At 39.3% G+C, this 23,444-nt stretch overlaps 1 protein-coding gene and 1 long non-coding RNA gene across 19 annotated transcripts in view; one reads left to right on the forward strand and one right to left on the reverse strand.

Moving 5' to 3' along the window:
* The window catches only part of LOC122466498, a 53,703-nt gene extending 49,467 nt beyond the window's left edge, over positions 1–4,236 (reverse strand). The window contains exon 1 of the long non-coding RNA XR_006292074.1: positions 4,169–4,236. This is a non-coding gene — a long non-coding RNA (uncharacterized LOC122466498). The remainder of the gene's footprint in view (positions 1–4,168) is intronic.
* IQSEC1 (IQ motif and Sec7 domain ArfGEF 1) overlaps positions 1–23,444 on the forward strand; it is a 692,283-nt gene that overhangs the window by 463,976 nt on the left and 204,863 nt on the right. For 2 of the 18 annotated variants that reach the window (XM_027818916.3, XM_043550594.1), the window contains exon 1: positions 3,125–3,673. The exons of 15 other annotated variants lie outside the window; for them this stretch is intronic. In XM_027818916.3, coding sequence (XP_027674717.2) covers positions 3,606–3,673 — 68 coding nt within the window. In that variant the 5' untranslated portion in view covers positions 3,125–3,605. Of the gene's footprint in view, positions 1–3,124; positions 3,674–23,444 lie in introns of those variants that run through there. One more of the 18 variants, XM_043550602.1, reaches the window with a different exon arrangement.

The raw sequence follows: 23,444 nt of genomic DNA on the forward strand, positions 1-23,444 counted from the left end.
AAAAGTGGGGAGGTTGTCACCTCTGCTCTACCAGATATTACAGCTCCAACCCCCTTTCCTTAATTTCTCCCCACAAACCCTCATCCATCTCCTGTTTATTCTTGAACCATATCCATTCTGCAACAAATACTTGCATAGGACATCTGTCAAACCTGTTGCCTACTGAGTTGCAGCATTATTGACCTAACCACTATCCCTGTCTCTACTGGGTCCCTGACCAGCTGTGGGGAAACCCACCCCACCTGATCAATGTGACAGTGCAGGAAAAATTCCTTCCAGCCTAAAAGGAGCAAGATGACTAGTACAGCGCCCACAGCCGATCATAGAAACCCATTCTACTCTGACCCTGTGGGTGGGTGTTGCTGGCCTGAGATGTGGAGAGAGAATTCCTACCAAGGTACACTGGGTATAAATACCTCCTCTGCTCAGGCACGTGTTGAGCCAGTTTTTCCTCAGACTTGGTCCGACCATTTCCCTTTCCTCCCTGGCTTTGTTCTGGTAAGTTCCCCTTCCCCCCTCATCACACCAACTTTGACTGCAGCTCCTTAAAGAGCGTCTTTCTTTCTATAGCCAGACAAGGACTTACTCAGTTGTAGTGAGCACATGCTCTCTTTGTTGTCCTTTTTGTCTCTTGACCTTATAGCAAGGGTACAATTTACCAAGGAGCAGACTACAAAGTAACAAGGCAAACACATGGTCTTCTTAGGGTATGCACAATGTGCCTCAGGTGGCAGGTGACCAGGATTCATCACCAAATTTGGTCTGCTGGTTGGATCATTAGCTTGCCTGGGCCGGGTACCGGTGGGGAGTGACGGGTGGGGGGCAAATCAGCCACAGGTTTTATTAATTACCAGCTCACAATAAGAGAATGCCTTGTGTACAGAGATGGTTGTGCGTTGGTAATCTGCAACAGCTGTTGGGGGATCAGTTGCACTGATTGACTGTTGTTGCTGGGGCAATGATTGAACGTCGCAGTGTGCTGCCCCCCTTCAGTGAAGCCTTGCCAAGCAGATGCCAGCAGGTATTAAGCATACCTCTGAAATGTCCCTCATTTAGAGGGACATCCCCCATGTACTCCCAAAGTTACCTACATTCCACGCAGATTTAGTGGCCTCTGAAATCTATTGTAGAAAATTATTTACAGCAGAAATAAAAAATAAATAAATTATGAAACTGTAGAAAGAGTTATTATCCCCAGAAGAATAAATCCGACAGCATTCTAACTTTTCTGTGTGTGTGTGTGTGTATCCCTCATTTGAGATCTTTGTCACACACTGAATCCAAATGTGGGTGTTGGCAGGTTGAGGGCAATGAGAATTCCACTCCCTGCAAAGTGCATTTGCCTAAGACCTCATTGAGAGTTAGTGACACGGCTGGGAATGGAACCCAGATGTCCTGAGTACCAGTCCATGAGACCGTAGTCCTTCCCTTCTGTGGTGTAAACCATACTAGCAAAGTGCGGACATGACAGGAGTTAACATCTAAGTTTTATTTATGTTAATATGAGATGAAGTAGTGATATGTTACACTTTATGGGATCAGCTGGAACAGAATTATCTGCACAATGAAAAGCTGGCAACATTTAAAACAACTCAATGGAAAAAACCCTTATTCTCATGATGGATCTCAATCTGGTATCTTTCTAAATTTGGCTTTGTAAATAGTATTTCTAATGCACTTCTCACTGCAGCATCTAGATCTTCTGCTCCCTCTACTTTCACAGATCCATTGACGTGACCAGGTCAGCTTATGTAAAGATGTTACAATATCGCAGTTTAGATCCAAGAGGAGAATGTAGCCTAATTTTGTGTCTTCCTGAACATGTAAATTATAGAGATACAAAAACAGAACAAGTAGATGCTCAAAGAGATACCAACAGACGTAGAAAGCTAAGAATTCCCCCAAGCTGTACAATACCCCCAACAGAAAAAGAGATAGGTATCTATCTTGTGCAGTGTATAAAATATATTTGTTAAATGAGCTATTCCAGATGCAAAAGAACAATTCCATCTTGTAGGCGTGACATGTGTCAAGTTTGTAAATTAAGAAGATGGACTGGATCCAGTTGGTCTGTGTGATGAAGTTGTATCGTGTCCTTCCAATGCAGAAAGATTATTTTAAATGGTTATGTTAATAGCGGCTCTCCAAGAGTTTTCTGTAGTAAATAAGTCCATTCTGTGTCAAAGCTGCTGGTAACATGCCTAGTTTTAATTTTTTTTTTTTGGTGAGAAATTACTAACTTGGTCCCAGAATAATTGTTAAGGGACAGTGAAACAGGATAGAATTCAGGATATTTGACATAACCTGTAAGAGTTATTAGACCAATTTTGTGCATTTTGACTGGATATCTATAATGCTTTATGCAGCAAGAAACAAAAACAAGGATTGGAGCAGAAAAGCATGTTCGTTCCAAGAAAAAAGCAGCCTGAACTTAGTTCTTTCTCTCTCTTATAATAACATAAACGTTTGTTTAATGTCTTTCATCCAGAAGGATCCAGAGCATTTTATTCTTGACCTCTAAGTGGAGGGATAGTGTGATCTGGTTGGGCTGAGCATGAAGCTAGGAGACAGGAACTTCTGAGCCCTAATCCAGAGACAGAGGGAGGTGAATTAACTTACCCAAGGCCACGAGCAGAGCCAGAAAGAGAACCTATGTCATCTGAGTCCCAGTCCAGTAGTCTATCTACTGAGCCATACTGTATCATTAGAATACTGTGAGAAAAACCTGTAAGCTTGACATTAAAAAGATGTGAGTGGAAATATTTCATTTTGTTGCTATATCAGGAATTGTAGGTTAGCCCTTCGGTTGGGGCTGCTGTGTTTAGAATTTTGGAGTGGTGTCGGTAGCCAGGCAAAATAAATTTAAATTGGCCTTTTCCAGTTCAAGAGTTCACAGCACAATAAGAGAATCTCATGTGCACAAAGAATTGTTTTTTTCCCTTTTATTCAGACATTACCATTTCAGTTTTGAAAATTTAACTTACAAGCTAAGTCTCATAGTTGCTATAGTCTTTATTGAAAGTTCATGTTTCCTGTGTGTGTTCATGTACGGCTTTGGAAAATGACTCATTACTTCTTTTGGCACTAAAAAAGTTTATTACATTTAGACAAGTAAGAAATTTTGCAGACAGTTGGGAGTTTATACAGTCTCAACCATATGATTTAGGGTGTATTTGGTAAGCACTTGCCAGTCTAGTAAATGATATTCAGGGGCCCTGTAGTCAGACTGCTTTTTAGAGTGGAATAAACTAAACTAATTTTTCCTAGGGTGCTACATAGGTTTTTCTTACTTGACAATTTGGGACAATGGCCTGTTATTCTCCAAACAGCCTTTAATAATGTTCTCTGGTTTTTGAGTGATATAAAACCACAATTATTGTACATCATGAAGGAAGTAACTTGAGACCTCAGATGAGAAAGCTGGCTTCCCTCTGCAAGTTAGTTTGTTTAAGTGAGTGGAAGTCGGAGGAATCATTTAGAGATGATGATTCAGTGCCTGGCTGCTGCATGAACCTTGGACTAACTTTGTCTTATGTCTGCTGAACTTATTTGTTCCTTACGTTCTTTGGAATCTCTCTGATTTCACAAACACTTCAAAGCACGTCATGAAGGGAGATGGCAGTGCAATTTGGAATCTGATGTGGAAGTACTGCATTTCTGTCAGGACAATCAGGTACAGTAACATCTCTTTAAAACTTCAGTTCGTGGTCAGTCTCTTTAAGTTGCATGTGTTACAAACTGATCTCTTCCAATAGCTGTATTATTTTACCCTATATAGTCATCTACGAGCTCTGGGAGATTATCATTAGGTTTGATTCCTCTGTTCCCCCCCCCCCCCCGCCCCCCAAAATTTGAATTTATAGTACAGAGTTACAATAATAAATCTGGAAAGGAAAGTGGCATTTCCCTGCTTTTGGTATCTTGGGAATATTTCCATCTAGCAGCCCATTCCACATGCCGTTGAATGTTGGAATATGGACGAAATCTTGTTTTATACGTATTTGCCAGTTTCCTGTTTTTATTTTGCTCTCTTGACTCACAAATACTGCATGTGCACTTTGCATTCCATAAACAGTGTTTGCTTCAGAAAAGGAAAAAGTTAAGATTACAGAATGAAAAGCTGAAGTTGTAAATAGGCAACGCTATTGTATAACAAGCTGAATCTTACCTGTGCGTATTATGTGAAAAGGCAGCTTGTTTCAATCCAATGACAGGCTGTGGGTGCTGTGCATCGCTGTTCACATTCTTTGAGTGGTTCATATCTGGCATTCTGCGTGGTCCTTGCCAAACTCAGTTGCTGTAGATTCCAGCAGAGTTTTTCTGGGAATGAAACCATTAAAGTGAGACACTCAGTGATTGTGCGTTCTCACAGTGGTTAATATATATATATTTAAACACAGCTAGTCACTTTACTCCTTCTATGCTATAGTTTCTTTATGCAGCAGGGTTGTATGTTTTGAATGGTGTGTTTTGTGGTGCCAACCTCCCTCAAGGAATCGCATAATCTAAATAATTTCTACATTTCACACTGTGTAATTATTCACAGTGCCAAAGAAACAGTCTAGAGCCTACATGAATTCCTACATGAACTTTCACAACAACTAAAAAGGGGCTCAGAAGCCTCTTTACATTGCGGACCCTGACTTCGGATAGCAAGTCCCCTAATCCACAACAGTTATAGAAACTGGATTTGATTGGCAAAACTCTCCTTAATAGAGGATTCAAAGGAGACAAAATCATTCTTAAAGATCATCTGGGTCAGGACTGAAGGCACTGGGATAGTGGCTGTCTGAAATGAACCTGGTTTGTGCTTAAGTACAAGAGCTGCACTCTTCATAGCACAAACATTCGCCCTGACCTAGATAACATTAGAAGTGCTCAAGGAAAGTGCTGTGCAAAATGTACAAGAAAAATACAAGCATATGCTCTTAATAATGCAGAAACTATTAAAAATTACCAGAAGGGTTTCAAAGATCTCTGAAAAGAAGTATTTGTGGCACCTTAGACAGTAACAAATTTATTTGAGCATAAGCTTTCGTGAGCTACAGCTGCGATCCAATGAAGTGAGCTGTAGCTCACGAACGCTTATGCTCAAATAAATCGGTTAGTCTCTAAGGTGCCACAAGTCCTCCTTTTCTTTTCGCGGATACAGACTAACATAGCTGCTACTCTGAAAAAAGATCTCTGTGGGCATTTTGATTGTAGTGGTTGATCTTTTACTCTTTATTTAATATTCAGCATTCAAGTCATGCTCATCAGTAAATAGCCACTTTTATTTCTTTGCTTCAGAACGTTTGTTTTTGTTTAGAATATGTAGGTTGAACATTGGATCAGTTGCTTTCAGCAATGCTTATATGTACCGTAGCTTACATTGGCTGCCATGGCTAGTGCAATGCAAAATAAAGTTCCTCTTTCCATAGTTCTGTGAGCATTATTTGTGAGGTTTTTGGTTGTTTTAGTAGTTAATCAGAACCTCTTTTCTTTGGAGGTAATGGGTACTACCTGTGACTGTCAGGGAGTCCAGAGGAAAAAGAACATTGCCTTTCAAAAATCCCAACTGCCTTCATAATTTCTCTCTCTGTACTTCGTATTATTTTTCTTAATCAGCCCTCACACTCATTTTCAGAAAGCTGAAAGGTACCACTAACTCATCCTGTTTGCCTCTTATTTATCTCCACCAAGTAGCAGCCTCTCTCTCTCTCTCTCTTTTTTTTTTTTTTCTCTTCTGCCCAGAGGGCAGCTGCTGCAGGAAATGTGATGGGTTCAGATTTGGAAAATGCGAGGTACCATCTTGGAAGTTTAACCTAGGGTTGAATTATATTATGTCTCAGCACAGCGGGATTCACTTGAAGCAGTGTATCATGCTGGCATATGGGTGTGTCTAGTATCTTCCTGAGCATCTGCAGTTGGGAGAATGCCCGAGCCTTCTTGCCACACTGCCAGGTATCTATACACTATTTTTGGACCAACAGAACTATTTCAATTAGGGATGTGAGGTTTTTATTTTTTGTTTTTAACTGAAATAGCTAAACTGGTACAGCCCCTAGTACAGATGCATTTATGCCAGTATAAATGTGTATAGCACCAGTATACCTTGTTCCTCTTCCACTACAGGATTAAATTATACTGGCATAAGCACCTTTATAATGGCATACGTGTGTTCACGCTAAGTCATGTTAAGTACACTGGGATAGTTAAAGCAGTACAACTTTTGTGGGTAGACAACCCCTAAATGAGAAATCATAAAAATAAATGTCTTTCTGTGAAGGCAAATAATTACTGCTGTTGACACACTAAATTAGGGTCCTGTCCAGCTCTTGTTAAAGTCAATGGAAAGATTCCTATTGACTTTAGTGAAAGCTGGATTGGGTCCTTGTTGCAACTGTCCTTAATTAGCGTGTGAGTGTGTCCGGGGAGAGATCATGTCTGCCTACAGCTCCTATCTTGCAAATGCTCATGCATGTGTTTAACTTTACTACCGTGAGAACGCCCACAGAAATCAACGGTAGCAAAGTTAAGCACCTGCATAAGCATTTGCAGAATCCAGACCGAAGTGTGGTGATACAGCACTTAGCATAATGGGGCTCAGTCCTGCTTGGAGTCTTTGCACAGTACTGTCATACAAAACAATACTAAAACCAGCAGTCCAGTGGTGCTTAGAAATATACTGAACTGCCTAATTCATACTTTCTTTTCAACTACAGCAGAACCTACTTAGGGTATGTCTTTTTACATAGCAGTTAGACTCCTGTGGCTGGCCCATGCCAGCTGACTCAAACTCGCAGGACTCGGGCTGTAGGGCCATTTAATTGCAGTGTAGACTTCTGGGCACAGGCTGGAGCCTGGGCTCTAGGACCCTGTGATGTGGGAGGGTCCCAGAGCTTGAACTGCAGTCCCAGCTGGAAGCTGTGTACCGCAATTAACCAGGCCCACAGCCTGAGACCCATGAGCCCAAGTCAGCTGGCATAGGCCGGCCACGGGTGTCAAATTGTAATGTAGACTTACTTACTGTCTAGCAAAATTCCAAAAAGTGAAACTCCTTCCATCTATGAAGAAGTGAAAGGGAAGTCCTCAATTGCTTCAGTAAATTTTTGCTCTGCTTAACGTGAAGCTTCATTCCATTCAAAGGATTAAATTCTTGAAACCCACCAAAAGCCCAGCCAACTGGGTTGCATTTCATTGTCCCACACAAGGGGCAGCAGGAGGGGACAAATTCAGACAAAATCCATCCTCACAATATATGGGCAAGCAACAGAATTGGTACTTCAGGCGACAGAGAGCAGATGCTGATGCTGCTGTTCCTCCACATCCCTTCTATAGGGGTTCCTGGCTATTGGTCCTGTGTCAGTGGTGATTCAGAATCCCCTTTCACAGCCCAGCCCCAATGCTCCCATCCTGCCAGCTGTGACTGTGTCAGTGTGGAGTCTTCCTCTCTATGCACAAGGAATGTAGAGGCCTCCATGTGGGACTGCTCCATCTATGCTCCCCAGCAAAAGGCTACTACAGGGGGTATATGGCACAGGGGGCCTCCCACAAGTCCACAGGTGAATTTTCATTGTGAAGTTTCATGCCATTAAAATTTGGTCCTATTGCACAAATTCCCTTAGGATGTAGCAATTGTTATCTGTTAACTAGGTTTCAAATGCTTCAGACCAAAAGGATTGTACATTTCCCTGCCTCTGTTCTACCTGTGAAGGGGGAAAATAGTGTTTGCCACAGTCCAGGGGTTCCCAAACTATTGTACATGTACCATAGGTGGTATGTGATCTTGACGTTCCATCCACTCACTTCAGAACAATTTTTGAAGAAGGTGGTACATGAACCTTTGGGAGCTGCTGCACTCTGCTATTGAGTGAGGGGCAAAGAGGAATCTCTCTGCTTGTCTTATTGCAGCATCTTACATCAAAGAGTGAGAAAAGGCCAGTCCTGCTACAGTTACTTCCCACTCCCTAATAAACAAGTTGCCTTCCAAAGCACCCTGTGCATGTGCAGAAGCTGAAGGGTGCACCTCTTGCCACTCCTGGGTTGAATAGGAAAGAATCTTTTACTAAATAAAGGCTTTTCCGCTTATAGCAAATCTCCACTTGTAGTGATGAAAAACTCCCCTGCTGTAAGAGGGCTCCATTGTGTACACTTACCTTGCAAAACATGAACGTGACCTTTGTGGCTAGGGCAGAACACAGCACTATTCATTTAACTTGGTTAGTGTTGCCTTTTGAGTACCTTTCCACAGTTTGGCTGCATAATATAAGCAAATATTTAATTAGTATCCAGTTAACATTTTTATTATGCTCCCAGTTGTTATGACTACTGTATTTTCACAGAAAATACAGCGTGGCATGTACTGAACAGGACTGGACTAAAATCATTTGCCTATTAAATTGCTAGTGCTCTTAATAATATGCCATATGCTAGCTTACTCACAAGGATGGGGTTAGTGGTTAGAAGAGCAGACTGGAACCATTTGAGTCAGCAAATCCACAGCCCACAGAGAATAAAATGAAGGGTTTATAATAAAATAACACATAGTTTTCAGATTGCATCTTAAAGTTCCATTTGCAAGTGGAGCAAAATAGTCAATAGTTTGTTTTCCTTGCTCCACACATCTGGAAAAAGTAAAAATTTGTTCTTTCGGTATGTGAGTTGTCATGGTACTTCCTTACCTACCCAGCCCAACATTTTCCATCTTGATTCAGTCATCTTCCTTTATTTTTAGTTATTCCATATATTTTTGTCAAAATAGTGACACAAGAACAGTTTGACTTTTCTTCATTTCATCAAGAAAGAACGCTTCTCAGGGGTAGTTACTAAATATTGCATGGAGAGGCCCCAAAACAATAATAAAAAATAATGCAAAATAGAATGTTTCATGGTGAAGAAAAATATACAGGCTTTGTCAAAGTGTAATATTAGATCAAAGGCAGAGACATAGTCGAAGAATTGGACTGAAAGACAAGAACTCTTGAGTTATAATCCAGACTCTGACACTGGTTCTTTCTGTGGATCTGCACAATTTACATGGAGCTTAATCTGGTAACTCGTATTTAACTCTTGCATGTAGTCAGTGTGTACGAGTTACATGATCAGAATCTTAATTTGTTTGCCTTAATTTCCACATCTGAAAATAGGTATAACAATAACCACCTCACGCGGTGGTTGTGAAGAATGACTAATTCATGTTCACAGAGTACTTTGAAGATGAAGAGTGCTGTATTTGTTCAAAGTACTATTATTATAGGCAGCCCAAGTAGCAATGCCTATAATTAAGATTGCCCGACATTATATTAAAAGTGTGTCACTAGTTATCTTCAGACTAACAGTTTAAACACCAGTATGTAGTCGTAAAAATTGTAATGTACTGGGATGTACACTATCCCTAGTTCAAACAAGTCTTTCATGTAGGTTACCAGACTTTTAGAATCTGTATTATTTGTATGGGTCTCAGTTTCCATTATTTCACTAACTGGCCTGTAGTTTTAATGTTGTTTTTTAATTTATAACTCCTGTCTGCAATGTGTCAAATTCGGAAGGCTGTAAGGCAAAGATGTTTGAGTCATTCTAAGTGCTCTGAACATTTACATCTTTGTAACTTCATGCTCAGCACATGGCTCTTCTTATAGCCATTCTTCTCCTGGTTTAATGTAGTGCAGCTGTAATTATCTTAACACAAACTGCCCTTTGGGCTGTAGGATCTCTTTAGACTGACAGCACCAATAACTACACACCACTTGGGGAATCTTTAAAAAGTCATTGCGGCTGAATAACAAATAAATTATATTGTGAGGTAAGCATAAAGTAGGTGATAGTCTTTAGAATTGACATATTAGGTATGTCAGTGGACACAGCCCCTGCATTAAGTATGATAAAGAATATTAATATAAATTAATTGGGTAGAACATACTGTTTTCTGATAATGTCTCTATATAGGACTAGAGAGGAAATTTTAATGTACTTACTAATCTCTGTACACAGCAGCACCCTCTACTGTAGACTTGTTCTACATGTGAAACATCATTTCTGCTCTTCTGCTTTAACTTCTCTTAACTCTTTAATGTCTTCAACTCAACTAGGGACCCATGTGTTTTGAGAGCAGGCTGACCTGAATTCTACCTTCACTTGTGACAGACAAATTGTGGGCAGCTGTGGTGAGCTTTACAGTGGAAATCAGAGGGCCTTGGTGGTCACAGATCCATAAAAGCATTTAGTAGTTAGAGCAGGAGACAGCAACTAGAACTCCTGGCTACTGTTTTTGCCTCTAACTTGAGCAAATCAGTTAACACACTGTGAAAGTTACTTACCTCTCTGTGCCTTGTTTTACCTCTGTATGAGATGGATATACTTAACAAAGGTACTGAGGATTAATTAATATTTGTAAAGCACTTCAAGATCTTCTAATCAAAGTGGTGTTGCTAATTATCATTATTACATATTCTCACCTTGATAGACTTGATTTCCCATCAGAATCAAAAGTTACACATACTTATGAAGGGGAGAGCAGTCCAATAAATTGAGTGATCTCCATCTAATCACTACTGAGCTTTCATCCATGTTGCAAAATCACTACCCTTGGCATATTTCTACAAAGTTAAGAGTCTCAGTTCAAAGCTAAAGATTTGCAGGTCAGGGGTGAGTTCCATTGTATATGGAAATAAATATAGAGCTTGCTAACACTGGCTCAAGTCAGTGACGTTCATTTTCACAGCATTTAAAGAAAATTATTTAATCCACCAATAAACATCTTTTTAAAGGCACACTACTTTATTTAAGAAACTTCTGTTCAAATTTGCTCATGGTGATTTTTTTTTATCATCAGCTTGCAAGAAAATGACAATTTGTAATAGATCAGCGTAGGATCTAGGGACTAGTCTACCCTCAGACATGCAACAATTTAACTAAATTTCTTTTCTAAAACTAATTTAGTTATTTAGATGCAAGTCTATGTTTGGACACACTCTTATTCTGGAACAATAGTGGCTCAGGTAGATGTAGCTAGTCAGTTGCAAACTGACTTTAGCTAAATCTAAATCTTTATCTACTTTTATTCTCAGTAAAGAATTTCCACACACTCGCACCAAAATAATGGAGCTGATTTTAATTGACATGTTTTATTATTTTGATCCAAATTTGTGTGTAGACCAGCCCTAGGTCCTAACCTAAATTATGCCGAAGTGCTGTATTTTCATGAAACTGAACACTAATGGTATGCAATGAAACCCTAGAAGTCAGAAAGCTGATCCAGGCAGCCTAGAGAAGTTAACAGGAACTGTTTTATTATTTATTTACACAGAAGCTTTCAGAAGAGCTTGTTGACGCAGGTCCACAGTATACTGGCCTGGTAAAACTGTTTACTTTGGGGTGGGGGAGTTAGATTATATTTAGGGTACTTTATGTTTTATTGTGTTCACCCAAAGTGATGCATACATCAAAAAGATCTATTTCCTCTGTTTCCTGAGACAGGTTTGGGGCATCTTGCATGTGGCACTACTGAGATGTTTAGTGTTTAGCACATTACTTTCACTGCTTGTTTCATTGCTTGACAGCTCTTCAAGTCACCTAGAAATTATCCTTTAGTACTGATACTAGCTTGTCCCTGTAGTTCTCAGCCTTTGCTATTAATATTAAATTATGCACTCGTTTAGTTTTTGAACTTTTTATTTTTAACGTGTTTTAAGAAATCCTGAAGATAAATCATTCTTGTACTTATCTTTACAATTTGAATCAGCATTTCAGTGCCTTGTGTAGGACCCCTTTCCTGCACTAAATGCCATTAGAGACTGTAAGGATGTGAAACTTAAATCTTTTTAGTTTAAATGGGATTATTTTCTGAGTTTCCAAAGAATAAACTCAGTAGGGGGGAGGGGATATAAAACTTTGAGCTTTCATAGCTTGATCTCACATTCTTCCTGGAGGAATTGGATCGCTTTTAAGTAATCGGTGAGTACTGATCAGTTATTGGCAGTTTTATTGGTATAAATGGACATTAATGTCTGAACGTACTTTATTAAATATGGGATATGCAATAACATTTTCTTTTTATACATTTGTAATGTTTAAATTATACCTTTTTCAAAACATCAGCTAATATCTGGAAAAGGTTTTTATCATTCACCATCTTAGTTTTTTAATAGATTGGGGGGGGGGGTTGTTTTTGTTTTTTGGGGGGGGTTTTTTGCTACCCAATTTAATCTCTTGTTGATATCTGAGTTTTTTGCATACTGGAATGAAGTTGCATGTAAGGACTTTTTTTTTTTTTTTTTGCTATGCTGTCCATACGATATCTGCATATCAATCATTTTCCTTGGCATCTATAATAAAAAGAGCAAGAATTTGTGTAGTAAGCAGAGTCTTGCTATCTGTCTTCAGTTAGGAATGAATTCATTTTCTCTTGCTATAATTTACTGCGTGACAGTTAAAGAATGATTGAAATATTTGAAGTGTAGTTTTTTACCACTAGACGGGTAAAGGAAAAAAGTTAAGGGTGAGATTTATTTTACTTTGTTTATTAAATGAGTAGAGGTTCTGGGGATGTTTATTTTCCACAAAAACTGTTTAAAAGCAAAAGCTAGACATCTGATTAGTTACTTTAGAACCTCAAGTTTGCTTAGTTAAAAAATTCTGTACAGAATTTGAAATAGCCAACACCGATTGCTTGACTAGGCATGCTTGTATGAAATGTTTCTATGATGAAGGTGAACTGAAGTCTGTAAACTTGAATGTCACAAACTGATCAATTAAAAATGGTCTCAAGTTAGTCAAACCTTCTTTTCCAAAAGTCTTAGCAGCATGCATGGTATTTTGCCTTTAATGTGTTCCTATTATATTGTTACATCGTGGTAATGAGTAGTATTCTTTCATAGCACTAGGCAGGCACTTTGATGATCTAATGGGGCCAATTTGCATTGGGAGCAATAACATATTTGTAAATTACATGGGAGGAATTGCTACCATGACATGAAGCACTGACATCCAGCTTTCATTAAACCCATCATTTACATGCAGATTGTTTTTATAATTCTGATGTGTACCTTGGTAATATGTTCTGTTTGTCATGTCGCGGCTGTGGGGCAGCCTGCATTCTCATGGCATATAAACAGCCACAGGTAGGTCACTCATTTCCTTCCCTAACTTTCACCAAATGCTACAACCCTTTGTTTGTTAATCATGCATTTAGATGCACTCTTTCAGAGAGAATCATTGTTTGTAAAAGAGAGTCTGAAGATTTATGCCTATTAATTGAAATGGAGTGGGCCACAATGAGCATATAATGCCTGGGCTCAGTGGTCTGGTAATGATCTGTTAAAGCACAAATGGTGTGAGGAGAAACTGCCTCTCCCTCTACGCTCCATCACTGAAGTTAAGATCAGCTGGGTATTTCTGCTGCCAGTTCCTTGGACAGAAGTCTAGATATGCCTCAAGGCATTTGCACTAGAGCAGAGTGGAAAAAGTCTGTCAAAATGTGGTGGTGTCTGTTTGTTTTGAATGTCAACAGGAGAAAATTCCCCTTCTCTCCAAATATCCTATGTTTTGACCAGCTTTAACCCTTGACCTCTTGGCCTAGCTCTGACATTTGGTGTCTTCAGGATATAGTGTTAGGCATATGGATAGAACAGACAGTATATTATTCCTATACAGAGGGCTCTAAATATACATGACTTAGTTTGCCATCTGTGTACGCCAGCAAGTTTTGTTTCCCTCTAGCCCTACATCCCCGCCTTTGGCCTTTAATGTTAGGCATCCAGATTATACTAAAAGAGCCAGAGTTTTCAAGTAAGACTGGAACAGTGACCCACACAAAATGCATGCAGGCCCATTGTACCGCTAACCCCACATTTTGCACAGGCAGGCAGAGAGACTGCTATTGGCAAATACATTTTTATGTACTTGTTTGAATCTGATTCCCACTCAGCTTCACGTCAGAGAAGTGTGAGTTATTTCCTCTAAGAGGTGGGCCAGCTTGAGATTTTCAAATGGCCTCTGGTTAAGTGATTTTCTGATGACTTAAACTGGATTGTGTATTGTGATAAGTATACACTTTCTGATTATTTTTTTTTAATCAGACAGTTTGGTGCAGCTTCATCTGACACACTGTGGGTATATGGATCTGGACTGAAGCCTGCTTCCATGAATGAAAGATTCCCAAAAAGCTACGTTTGAGAATTTTGGCTGTTGACATACTAAGTTATGTAACTTTTCAGACTGGTGTATATAGAGATCTGATGATAGAATTTCACCAACAGTTTGTGTTTGTTCAAGTTAATGCAATGAACGCATCTAAGGACAAGTTTACGGTACAGCGCAACATCTGGTGAAGACGCCCTATGCCGATAGGAGAGCGCTCTCCAGTCAGCTGAATTACTCCACCTCAGTGAAACTTGCGTCGCTTACGGGGTGGCTTTTTCACATCCCTGAGCAATGTAAGTTATATCGACTTAGGCTGTAGTGTAGACCTGCCCTAAATGGCAGGGAGTCATTGAGAATAGAGAAAAACTATGGGATTTTTCACAAAGTACTCTCAATATTTTTTAAAAACCTTGCAACTTTAAAGAAGAAAAATTTCTTAAGGCAACCATCCCAAGCTGTCAATAACCTTTTTTCCCCTTTCAGTCCCTGAAACCATACCGTCCTACATTTTAGCCCATCTGCTTAACCTGTGTACTTACTAGGACCTCCATTATTCAAAGGCAAGTGACCCCATTCAGTCCTCTGAGCCTCACACTAGAGCTCAGATCTACTTTTGAATCCAGCCCATCTCTGCACGGAATTTGAGCTGATGCCTAACTTACAAAGAAGAACATAGTCCGAACCGCTGTAGGAATAAGGAGAGCCAACACTGCTGAAAGGAGTCTAACCCATGCTGGCAAAGCCTACCATCTACTCGAATCCTGTGAAACAAACCGCTGTTAAACAAACCTTGCTAGGCCACGCTTTTTCAGCAAACCCTTAAAATCTAGACTTACCATGTTGCACAACTTTGCAACTGCTTCAAAGTAAAAATGACCCATGCTCACATCTGACAGTAACTGTGATGTCCAAAACATACACTCATGCTGACAAACCCACAAAAAATTGTTACTAAAATCAACCACCCTTTTAAGAAAGGACATCACCAGCATACACCATCAGCAGGGGTGTGGCCATTATGACTGCTCTGGTTAGCTCCACCACTCCTGATAATATATGAATCTACCTGAACAAAGGAGAGAGATGGTCAGCTGAAAGCCCCTAAATGTCCAAAGTTAATATAAAAATCCATTAAAAAGCAAACCCCCCAAAAATCTGAGATTGGTCATTTCTGCACCCTACCCTTCATATTTAGCAGGAGTTCAACCATGCTATAAATTCTTGTTGCCTTAGTTTCACTAGAAGTCTTGGAGGTTTTAGGGTCTGGTTTTGATCTGCTTTGTTTAAAGTTTGGATTTTAAATGGATGGAATGTGCCTGTACTGCACACACTAAAAAATATTACTAATGCAAGCCCCATATTTTCCCCCTCTTCAGGTTGCCTTTAAGGAGAGAAATTACTTAGCTTTTTCAGTGTGCCTATCATGCTCTATCAAAGATCTATGTATCTAAAAGGGATAGAAAAGTTACTCTTTGCTTGTTTTTTAACCTTAAAAAATTAAGGAATGTCAAGCTTTTGTTCTTCTGTTTTGCTCAGCCCTTAGTTAGAAAAACTTTCAAGATACTTTAAGTAAAGAGGTTTACTCCCAACCGGTTCCTCAGAAATTTGAATTCAATTGTTGCTGAGAGTAAACAATCTAAATGCAACAGGGTTCTACTTGGTTGCTATCTGTGATGTCCTAACCCTTCTAGTTCTCCAGCTGTCCAGAGAATATTACAAAAAGAAACAGATATGTAAAGTTTGAATTTCCTAATGGGAAAAAGAAATAAAGTAGGAAGAGAAAAACTCAGGCATCCTTTATACATAGTCAAGGATGAAAAAGGTTGAAAATACATTTTTTCCCCTTTGCAGGTCACCCTTGAAGAGACATTTTTCTATTCAATGGTGGCTTGCCATCTCTCAGTACCTGTTCAAAACCCTCATCAGGCTGGGCAGTTTTTTCTTCCATTGAAATTTGGCCGGGTCAGTCTTGGGGCCTTTACCATTACTATTCCATTGCTCATGATGTTATTAATAAGCAGAATTGTACGCCTAATTCTCCATTTGGGCATTGAAAAATGTGTGCCTTTTTGTCCTTGGAGTGCAAATGTACTGTACATGTCCAAGATAGATGAGAGGGTGATGATAAACAAAAGAGACCCAGGACACCAGTCTAACCCATTTCCATAGCAGCTCCTAGTTTTTCTTGTCCCCAAAAGCACAGAAGATGGATTTCAGTGTGTCAAAATCTGCTGAGAGAGGGAGGGGGGAAGTGTTCTGTTTAGTCATCAGAATTCAGCTAAAGGGATCACAACTTCTACAAAGCTTAAAAGAAAATGTGTACCCCTGGATGTCAGCTATCCATTCATTGTTGCTAGCTTTTCTTTTAGAGAAGTAAATTATTAAAAAAGCATAATTCTAGAGTGCATTCAGTGTTGTGAAACAATCTTTGAATGCCTTGGAATTTATCTTTTGCCTACGGTAATTTTCAGTCTTCTGAGCTCATGTGTCAACAAACTAGTCTACTGTGTTACCATTTCCCCATGGGCTTTTAAAACATATTCATCTAGGGGAAATCTATGGTCCATATGGACAGTTTGTCTGAATATATTAATAAAAATCAAATGTAACATTTTGAAAGGTAAAGCCTATTCACCAGAGAAAGTCACTCTTCTCTGATGAAATGACATGCCAATTTTATGTGACATTGACTAGTGGTTTCTGGATCTCAACTGTAATGAAAATTTTCCTAACAGAGTTACAAATTACCTAGAATTTTCCTCTTCGCATTAAAATACAAAAAAAATTTGATAAAGTCATGACTATTCTGTTGAATGAGTTCAGTGTCAGGGGAATTTGCTAATGATGAGGATTTTCTGAACCCACGTATCACACAACATTTGCTGTTAAAGGCTGAAAGAAGCTAAATTTAAACAAGCCATAGATCCAAATTAATATAAATACTGCAAGTTACTTATTTAGCTCTCAAAAAAAGAAAAGCACATGGCTGATAGTAAAGGTCTCAAGCTAGAGTATCTTGTTTTTTGGCACACATTTACATGTGCTTCCAAATCCTCTTCGAAACATAGATCTTTCTAATTAAACAACTATGACAACAAACACTGTCCGGCTATGGGTCAGGAAGAAAGTTCAAATCCCAGATGGTCACTATCTATACATGACCCATCTACCAGATGCGTCCCCATCATGTTCCACTAATTTTTTTTCCCCTCCAGTGTTAAGGCAATTTGTGATAGTCCTAATCAAATATGTATGGGCCTCAAGATTTTTGCTAGGAAGGATTCTGCTAGTGCTTGGTTTCACAGCAGCGTATATGTGTTGTAATTGAGAAGTATTTTTCAGGTAGAAAATAATGGAAAGGAAATAGTGGAGGCAAAGTAGCAAAGAATATTATCTTACTTCTGAAATGGAGTGAAAGAAGTTAAAGAAGTGTAAGATGAAAAAGCACTTTGGTATAGTTCAATTGTACTCTTTCTGTGGGAAAAGAGAATGGTTAGCTAAAGTCCTTATGTATATTGTGATATTGTCCATCTTGACAAAAATATTTGACATTTTTAGTAATCATCACCAATAAGCCTCGGTTGGCTGTAAAAGCCTATTGCCAATGAGAGCTATAGAAATAAAAGGCACTTCTTATTATGACTTAATATTGTGATGGAATGATATTAAGCAACATACAGTAGTGCAGATGGCAGTATGTTGACTTAAAGTGAGCTTCTTAATTAAATTTTGAGTATTTCAGAGACCAGCTTTCTTTTGGAAATGAAAACTTCTATCTCAAAGTCTTTGTGTTTCTAGATCTTGTTTGTTTTTGTAATATTGTACAGTATTATTTCAGCACCAGTCCAAACAACCGATAGGTTCAGTGGTTTGCCTCAAACAATGCTGAACTATTTAAATATGGCTGGGCCAAATCTTTCTGTCTTACGCCCACCTTTAGTCCTGTTGAAGTCAAATAAATAAGGTGAGGAGGACCTAACAACCTATTTTGCCTAGTTATAATTTCTGTTTGATTGTTTTAAATTAGATCGGTTTCAGAGTAGCAGCTGTGTTAGTCTGTATCCGCAAAAAGAAAAGGAGGACTTGTGGCACCTTAGAGACTAACAAATGTATTTGAGCATAAGCTTTCGTGAGCTACAGCTCACTTCATCGGATGCATTCAGTGGAAAATACAGTGGGGAGATTTTATATACACAGAGAATGTGAAACAATGGGTATTACCATACACACTGTAAGGAGAGTGATCAGGTAAGATGAGCTATTACCAGCAGGAGAGAAAAAAAACCTTTTGTAATGATGATCAAGGTGAGCCATTTCCCCATATTTATTCTCTCCCCTCCCCCCCACTGTTCCTCACACATTCTTGTCAACTGCTGGAAATGGCCCACCTTGATTATCACTACAAAAGGTTTTTTTTCTCTCCTGCTGGTAATAGCTCACCTTACCTGATCACTCTCATTACAGTGTGTATGGTAACACCCATTGTTTCATGTTCTCTGTGTATATAAAATCTTCACACTGTATTTTCCACTGCATGCATCCGATGAAGTGAGCTGTAGCTCACGAAAGCTTATGCTCAAATAAATTTGTTCGTCTCTAAGGTGCCACAAGTACTCCTTTTCTTTTTAAATTAGATTGTTACTGGTTTCCATCAAACTGGTGACATTCCCAAACAATGGTTAACGTTCATCAAAGCCTCAAAACTTTAGCATTTCAACCTATACTAGATTAGAAACAGAATGTTGCTATAATTTGGAATCCTATCTGTATGATATGCCTGTCTAGCAAACAGTGTGTGTAATTTCTTAACGAGTTAAACAGTCAGGCCCAAATTTTCCCCGGGGCTGTCTATCAATATGTGAGCACACATATTTGCAAATGCCTAATTGGTATATTTGCACCAAAACAGGTTAATCTGTACAATTTACCTGCACATTTCTGGAGACCCTTTTGAAAATTGGTCCATCGTATCTGTTCTGTGGTGCTGCTGCAATTTTGGGGTTGAGGAATCACTTTCATTCTGACAGACTCTATTGCTATCTTTTCTGTTGTTTAGTCCTAGCAAAATAGTATGTTCTAAATCTACCTTTGATAGGGAAGTGAATGTTATTGAGATGGAAATATCTGAAATATCTAGGGAGAAATTCTGGGTCCATGAAGCCATGGCAAAACTCCAGTGGGCTCAGGATTTCACCCCTACCATATGAGTACCACTTAATTAGCACCCCTACAAGGTCCAGTATCTGACACTAACACGTGGAAAAATATGTGGAGATTTTTTTAATGGGAAACTTCCTAGGTTCTTCATCCCTTCCATAATGGTCACAATTTCCCTCACCTTGGATCACCGCTCTTCAGGCAACCTTACAGCCCATAGCCTATCCTTTCCCTCATTTGATGGTGTTAACTGTAAACATTATTCATGTTTTAACAGCAGTTTTAAATATTTTAAGGAGTACAGGTACAGATTTATGAATAATCTGTGTGTTTTAGTTTAAACCCTACACAACTAAAGTAAAGCAATAAGAAATGAACAGATGCCTGAAGTCCAAGAAGGGTCTGATTTATTAATAATGTGGAGTAACCCAGAGTATCCTTTCTCCTCTGGAGTACACTCTTCATACTCACATCTGGCCAAGTTCCTTGTCTCTATTATCGTCCAGTCTGACTGTGCCCTTCTTAGACTGCTCTCCTTAGAAAAGGACGTATACAGATGCCCAGAGATAATGATTCAATTCAGTTCCTGTAGTGTCTTGATCACACTGTGACATTACCCAAAAGAGTTCCCGCTCCAGGAAACTGACATTTACAAGGGAAGAAAAAGGGTGGCTACTTCCCTATCTGATCTTCTCCTGAAAAGCCCCTGTGAACATGTCTTGACTGCTGGCTCTATTGCTCAGAGATTGCAATGCAGAGATTATGCTGCAACAACTATGTTTGTCATGCAATGCCACTTTCGCCACAACTGAACTCGACAGTGACATCCCAAAGCTAAACAGTTAAGTGTACACACAAGAACCTCATTTCCTGTAATATTACTGAGTAACTTTTGAATAGCTGCAGGAATTAAAAACAGATCATGTTACTCAAGGTAGTTAGAAGTTGAGCCACTAAAACCATGTTATTAATACAGCTTTCCCCTCAAACTCCAGTATAGGTGTACGGTTTAAAAATGCATCTTTTGCAAAGGCATTAGCATACCAAAGTGAGTGAGTTTAAGGCATTCAAAGTTAAAGTAAAAATGTACTATCCAGTCAAGACAGCACAAAAGTGTCTGTCCTGTTAAACGCAAACAAATGTGAAAGGTAAATCTGCCTATGTAGGTATTTGTTTTGTACCATGGTGTCTGAGTGTGGTACGTGGTACATAAGTACAAACAATACTACAGCTATCATCGCTATATAGGTATGAACATTCTGGTCCTGATTCTCCTCTACAGAAGAGTGGCATAAAGTGGACAATCAGGCTCATTGTATTTTTAAACACTACTCTTCCGGTGTGAGTTATGTGATTTTTTTTTTTTTTTTTTTTTTTATAAACCACACAAATGTTACGCCTACGCAATAAATATGTTAACTCAACCATGTCTAGTCTAATGTAACCAGTGCCATAGCCAAATGCCCTGGTAAAGCGATAAACACTGTAGTGATCATCTGCTTTAATTAGATTTAATGTGTTTAATTTTAAATTCAAGATGAGAGCTGAGTGGGCGTTCCAAAGAGATTCCCAAGTTGGCATTAAAGCATCTGTCTGAGTGTACAACCTTTAGTTCAAAAGCTCTCAACAATTTACCCACGCATGGGCTAAGAAGAAAGAATGAATCAACAAACAAACAAAATTCTGTGATCCACGAGCCTTGAGAAGAAGCAGAGTGAGGATGTTGAGTTCTCACCAGGGCACACCATTTTAATTCACCATTCATTTTTAATAAACTCTTTCTAGTTGGGTGAATTTGTCAAGGGTTTCTGTCTTTTATATATAAAAAGCTCTCACAACTCTATTCATTTTTCATATTGCTGTGACTTAATTAGTTATTTTTGCAGTGGGCAGCCCTGTTAGTAGGTGAAGAGATTTCCGTTTGTTTGCTCAGTTAATATCACTCCCAAATTACTAGCATTCTGAATTTGATCAGCCGGCTGTTTTACAGATGATGCCTCCTGTGTTTTTTAACTTGGCTGTAAAAACAAAAGCCAGTCATGCATGTGTTTAACTTTCTGAGTGCTTGCTGTGGTACCAGAGGGGACTGTCAAACTAACTGGGCAGCTGGTAGACCCACTTCTTTTAATACAGGCTAAACCCTACTCCCAGTCAGTGGTCCCCATCCAGCAATCTGTTTTCTAGGACTAAATTAAAAGCAGTTTTAGCATATGATTAGCTGTATAATAAGACCATGCTAGAGGTTTGGAGAACAAAAGAGTGGAGAAAGGGAGAGAGACATACATCCTATCATTTTGTGTTCCATGATTCAGAAAGGAACAATCACTTTCTAAAAATTGCACTAAATACAATAGAAGAATTTTAAACAGAGATTCATCATTTTTGAGCAACAAAAGATGCTAAAGATTCATTTTAAAAGTTTATTTTTGTGTTCCTATGACACATTAAATAGCTTAAATGTTCCACAGTGTGGCTACTCTGTCCAGTGCTATATATGGAAGTGGTAACTGTATGCTTTAAACATTATTAGGATTGTGTACACAGTCTTAGCAAGCATATCCTCTAATATCGCTAATTCCTAGGACTCAGTTTAGCAGTATGCTTCTTGTGAGTACTGTAATGGTGGAACAAGCCATGCATGTGAGAGTGGGGAACTGGGAATAGGAAGCCATGGAATTAGTTGGCAAACATGCAGGGCTGGCTCTAGGTTTTTTTCCACGCCAAGCCAAAAAAAACCCAAAACACCCTCCCAGAATGCCACCCCTGGAATTGTGCCGCCCCAAGCATGTGCTTGGTTTGCTGGTGCCTAGTGCCGGTCCTGCAAACATGAAATAGTCTACACTTAAACTGCTTTTTTCAATTACACCCATTGAATAGGGCTGATTAAGCCATAAACATGATTGGTCCAGACCAGGGTCTCCAGCTTCTGGGGCCATGTGATTACATCATAATGTAAGCTTCCCTCCCTCCATCTCCCCCCCACCCCATACAGTAAGATTTAGCCCACATGCAATTAAGTAAACCTGAAAACCTGTTCTGTGTGTAATCAATAGAGGGATGTCTGAGTCTGCAGGTAGCATAAAATGAAGCTCTGAGAATAGTGGACTTGCCCCGTGCATCTCAATAGGGTGTTAACTCCCAGACCCACTGCTACAAGGGCTCCTGCCAACACCACTCTGCAGAGGACTGTGTGTGGCTGGAGAAGAGCGAAGCAGGCCCAACCCACACAGCTGAGCAGATATGTTCTGACTGCTGAAGTAAGTACTGCGGGCCTCCCTTCTGCTCCCAACTGGAGAAGAAAGACTGCTACCCTGCTTGCGTTCCTTGGGAGAAAATTACTGCTGCTGGCACAGGATTAGACTAATTGACAGAGCCATGCAGGCAGGGAGCCAGGTTGTATGTTTCCTTAATGCAGCCCTACCCTTTGAGAATGAATTTCATTAGAACAATTTTAAGAAACTTTAACTGATTGGGAGGCACTTCCTGATCTGCATAGGAGAGGATCTTCATCTTCCTCTTTAGCTAGTGCTGGAATTAAAATAACCACAAAGAAACCTAAAGACTGGATGTAATATATAGGTTTCCCAAATACTGCCTATATATGTAAAGTTAGATAAATGTGGTTTTAGGTTGTCCCCTGTCTCTTGATGGCATGCATGTTATGGATTTTATTTCTGGGAAGCAAATAGCTTAGCTTCAAATGACACTAACAAAGTGTGTTTAGTGGGAGGCAATTCTCCACAGGCACGTATCTCCTTACCCAGGAAAGGGTCTTGTGGTCAAGGCATGGAACTGAGAATCTAGATTTTTTTTCCAGGCTCTGCCACAAACTTGCAGAATGACCTTGGGTCAGTCACTTAACTTATGTTTGCCTGACCCTTCTGCAAAATGGGGATTACACTTACCACACGGGTATTGAGGCTTAAAATATTGCTTATAAAGCCCCTTTGAGACTGTATTTAAATGTTAACTATTATGATTATATATTACATAAACAAATTCCTTAGCTACCAAAATTACCATCATTTCAAGAACACACTGGAAATGACCATTTCTGCTACACTATAATTTTTGTCAAGTATAACGAGAGACACTATGGACTCTATAAATGTTTAATATTTTAATTTAATGCGTTACCAATAACAACCATTACATTTTCCACATTT

This window comes from Chelonia mydas, chromosome 7 (assembly GCF_015237465.2).
Source record: "Chelonia mydas isolate rCheMyd1 chromosome 7, rCheMyd1.pri.v2, whole genome shotgun sequence".
Taxonomy (NCBI): domain Eukaryota; kingdom Metazoa; phylum Chordata; order Testudines; family Cheloniidae; genus Chelonia; species Chelonia mydas.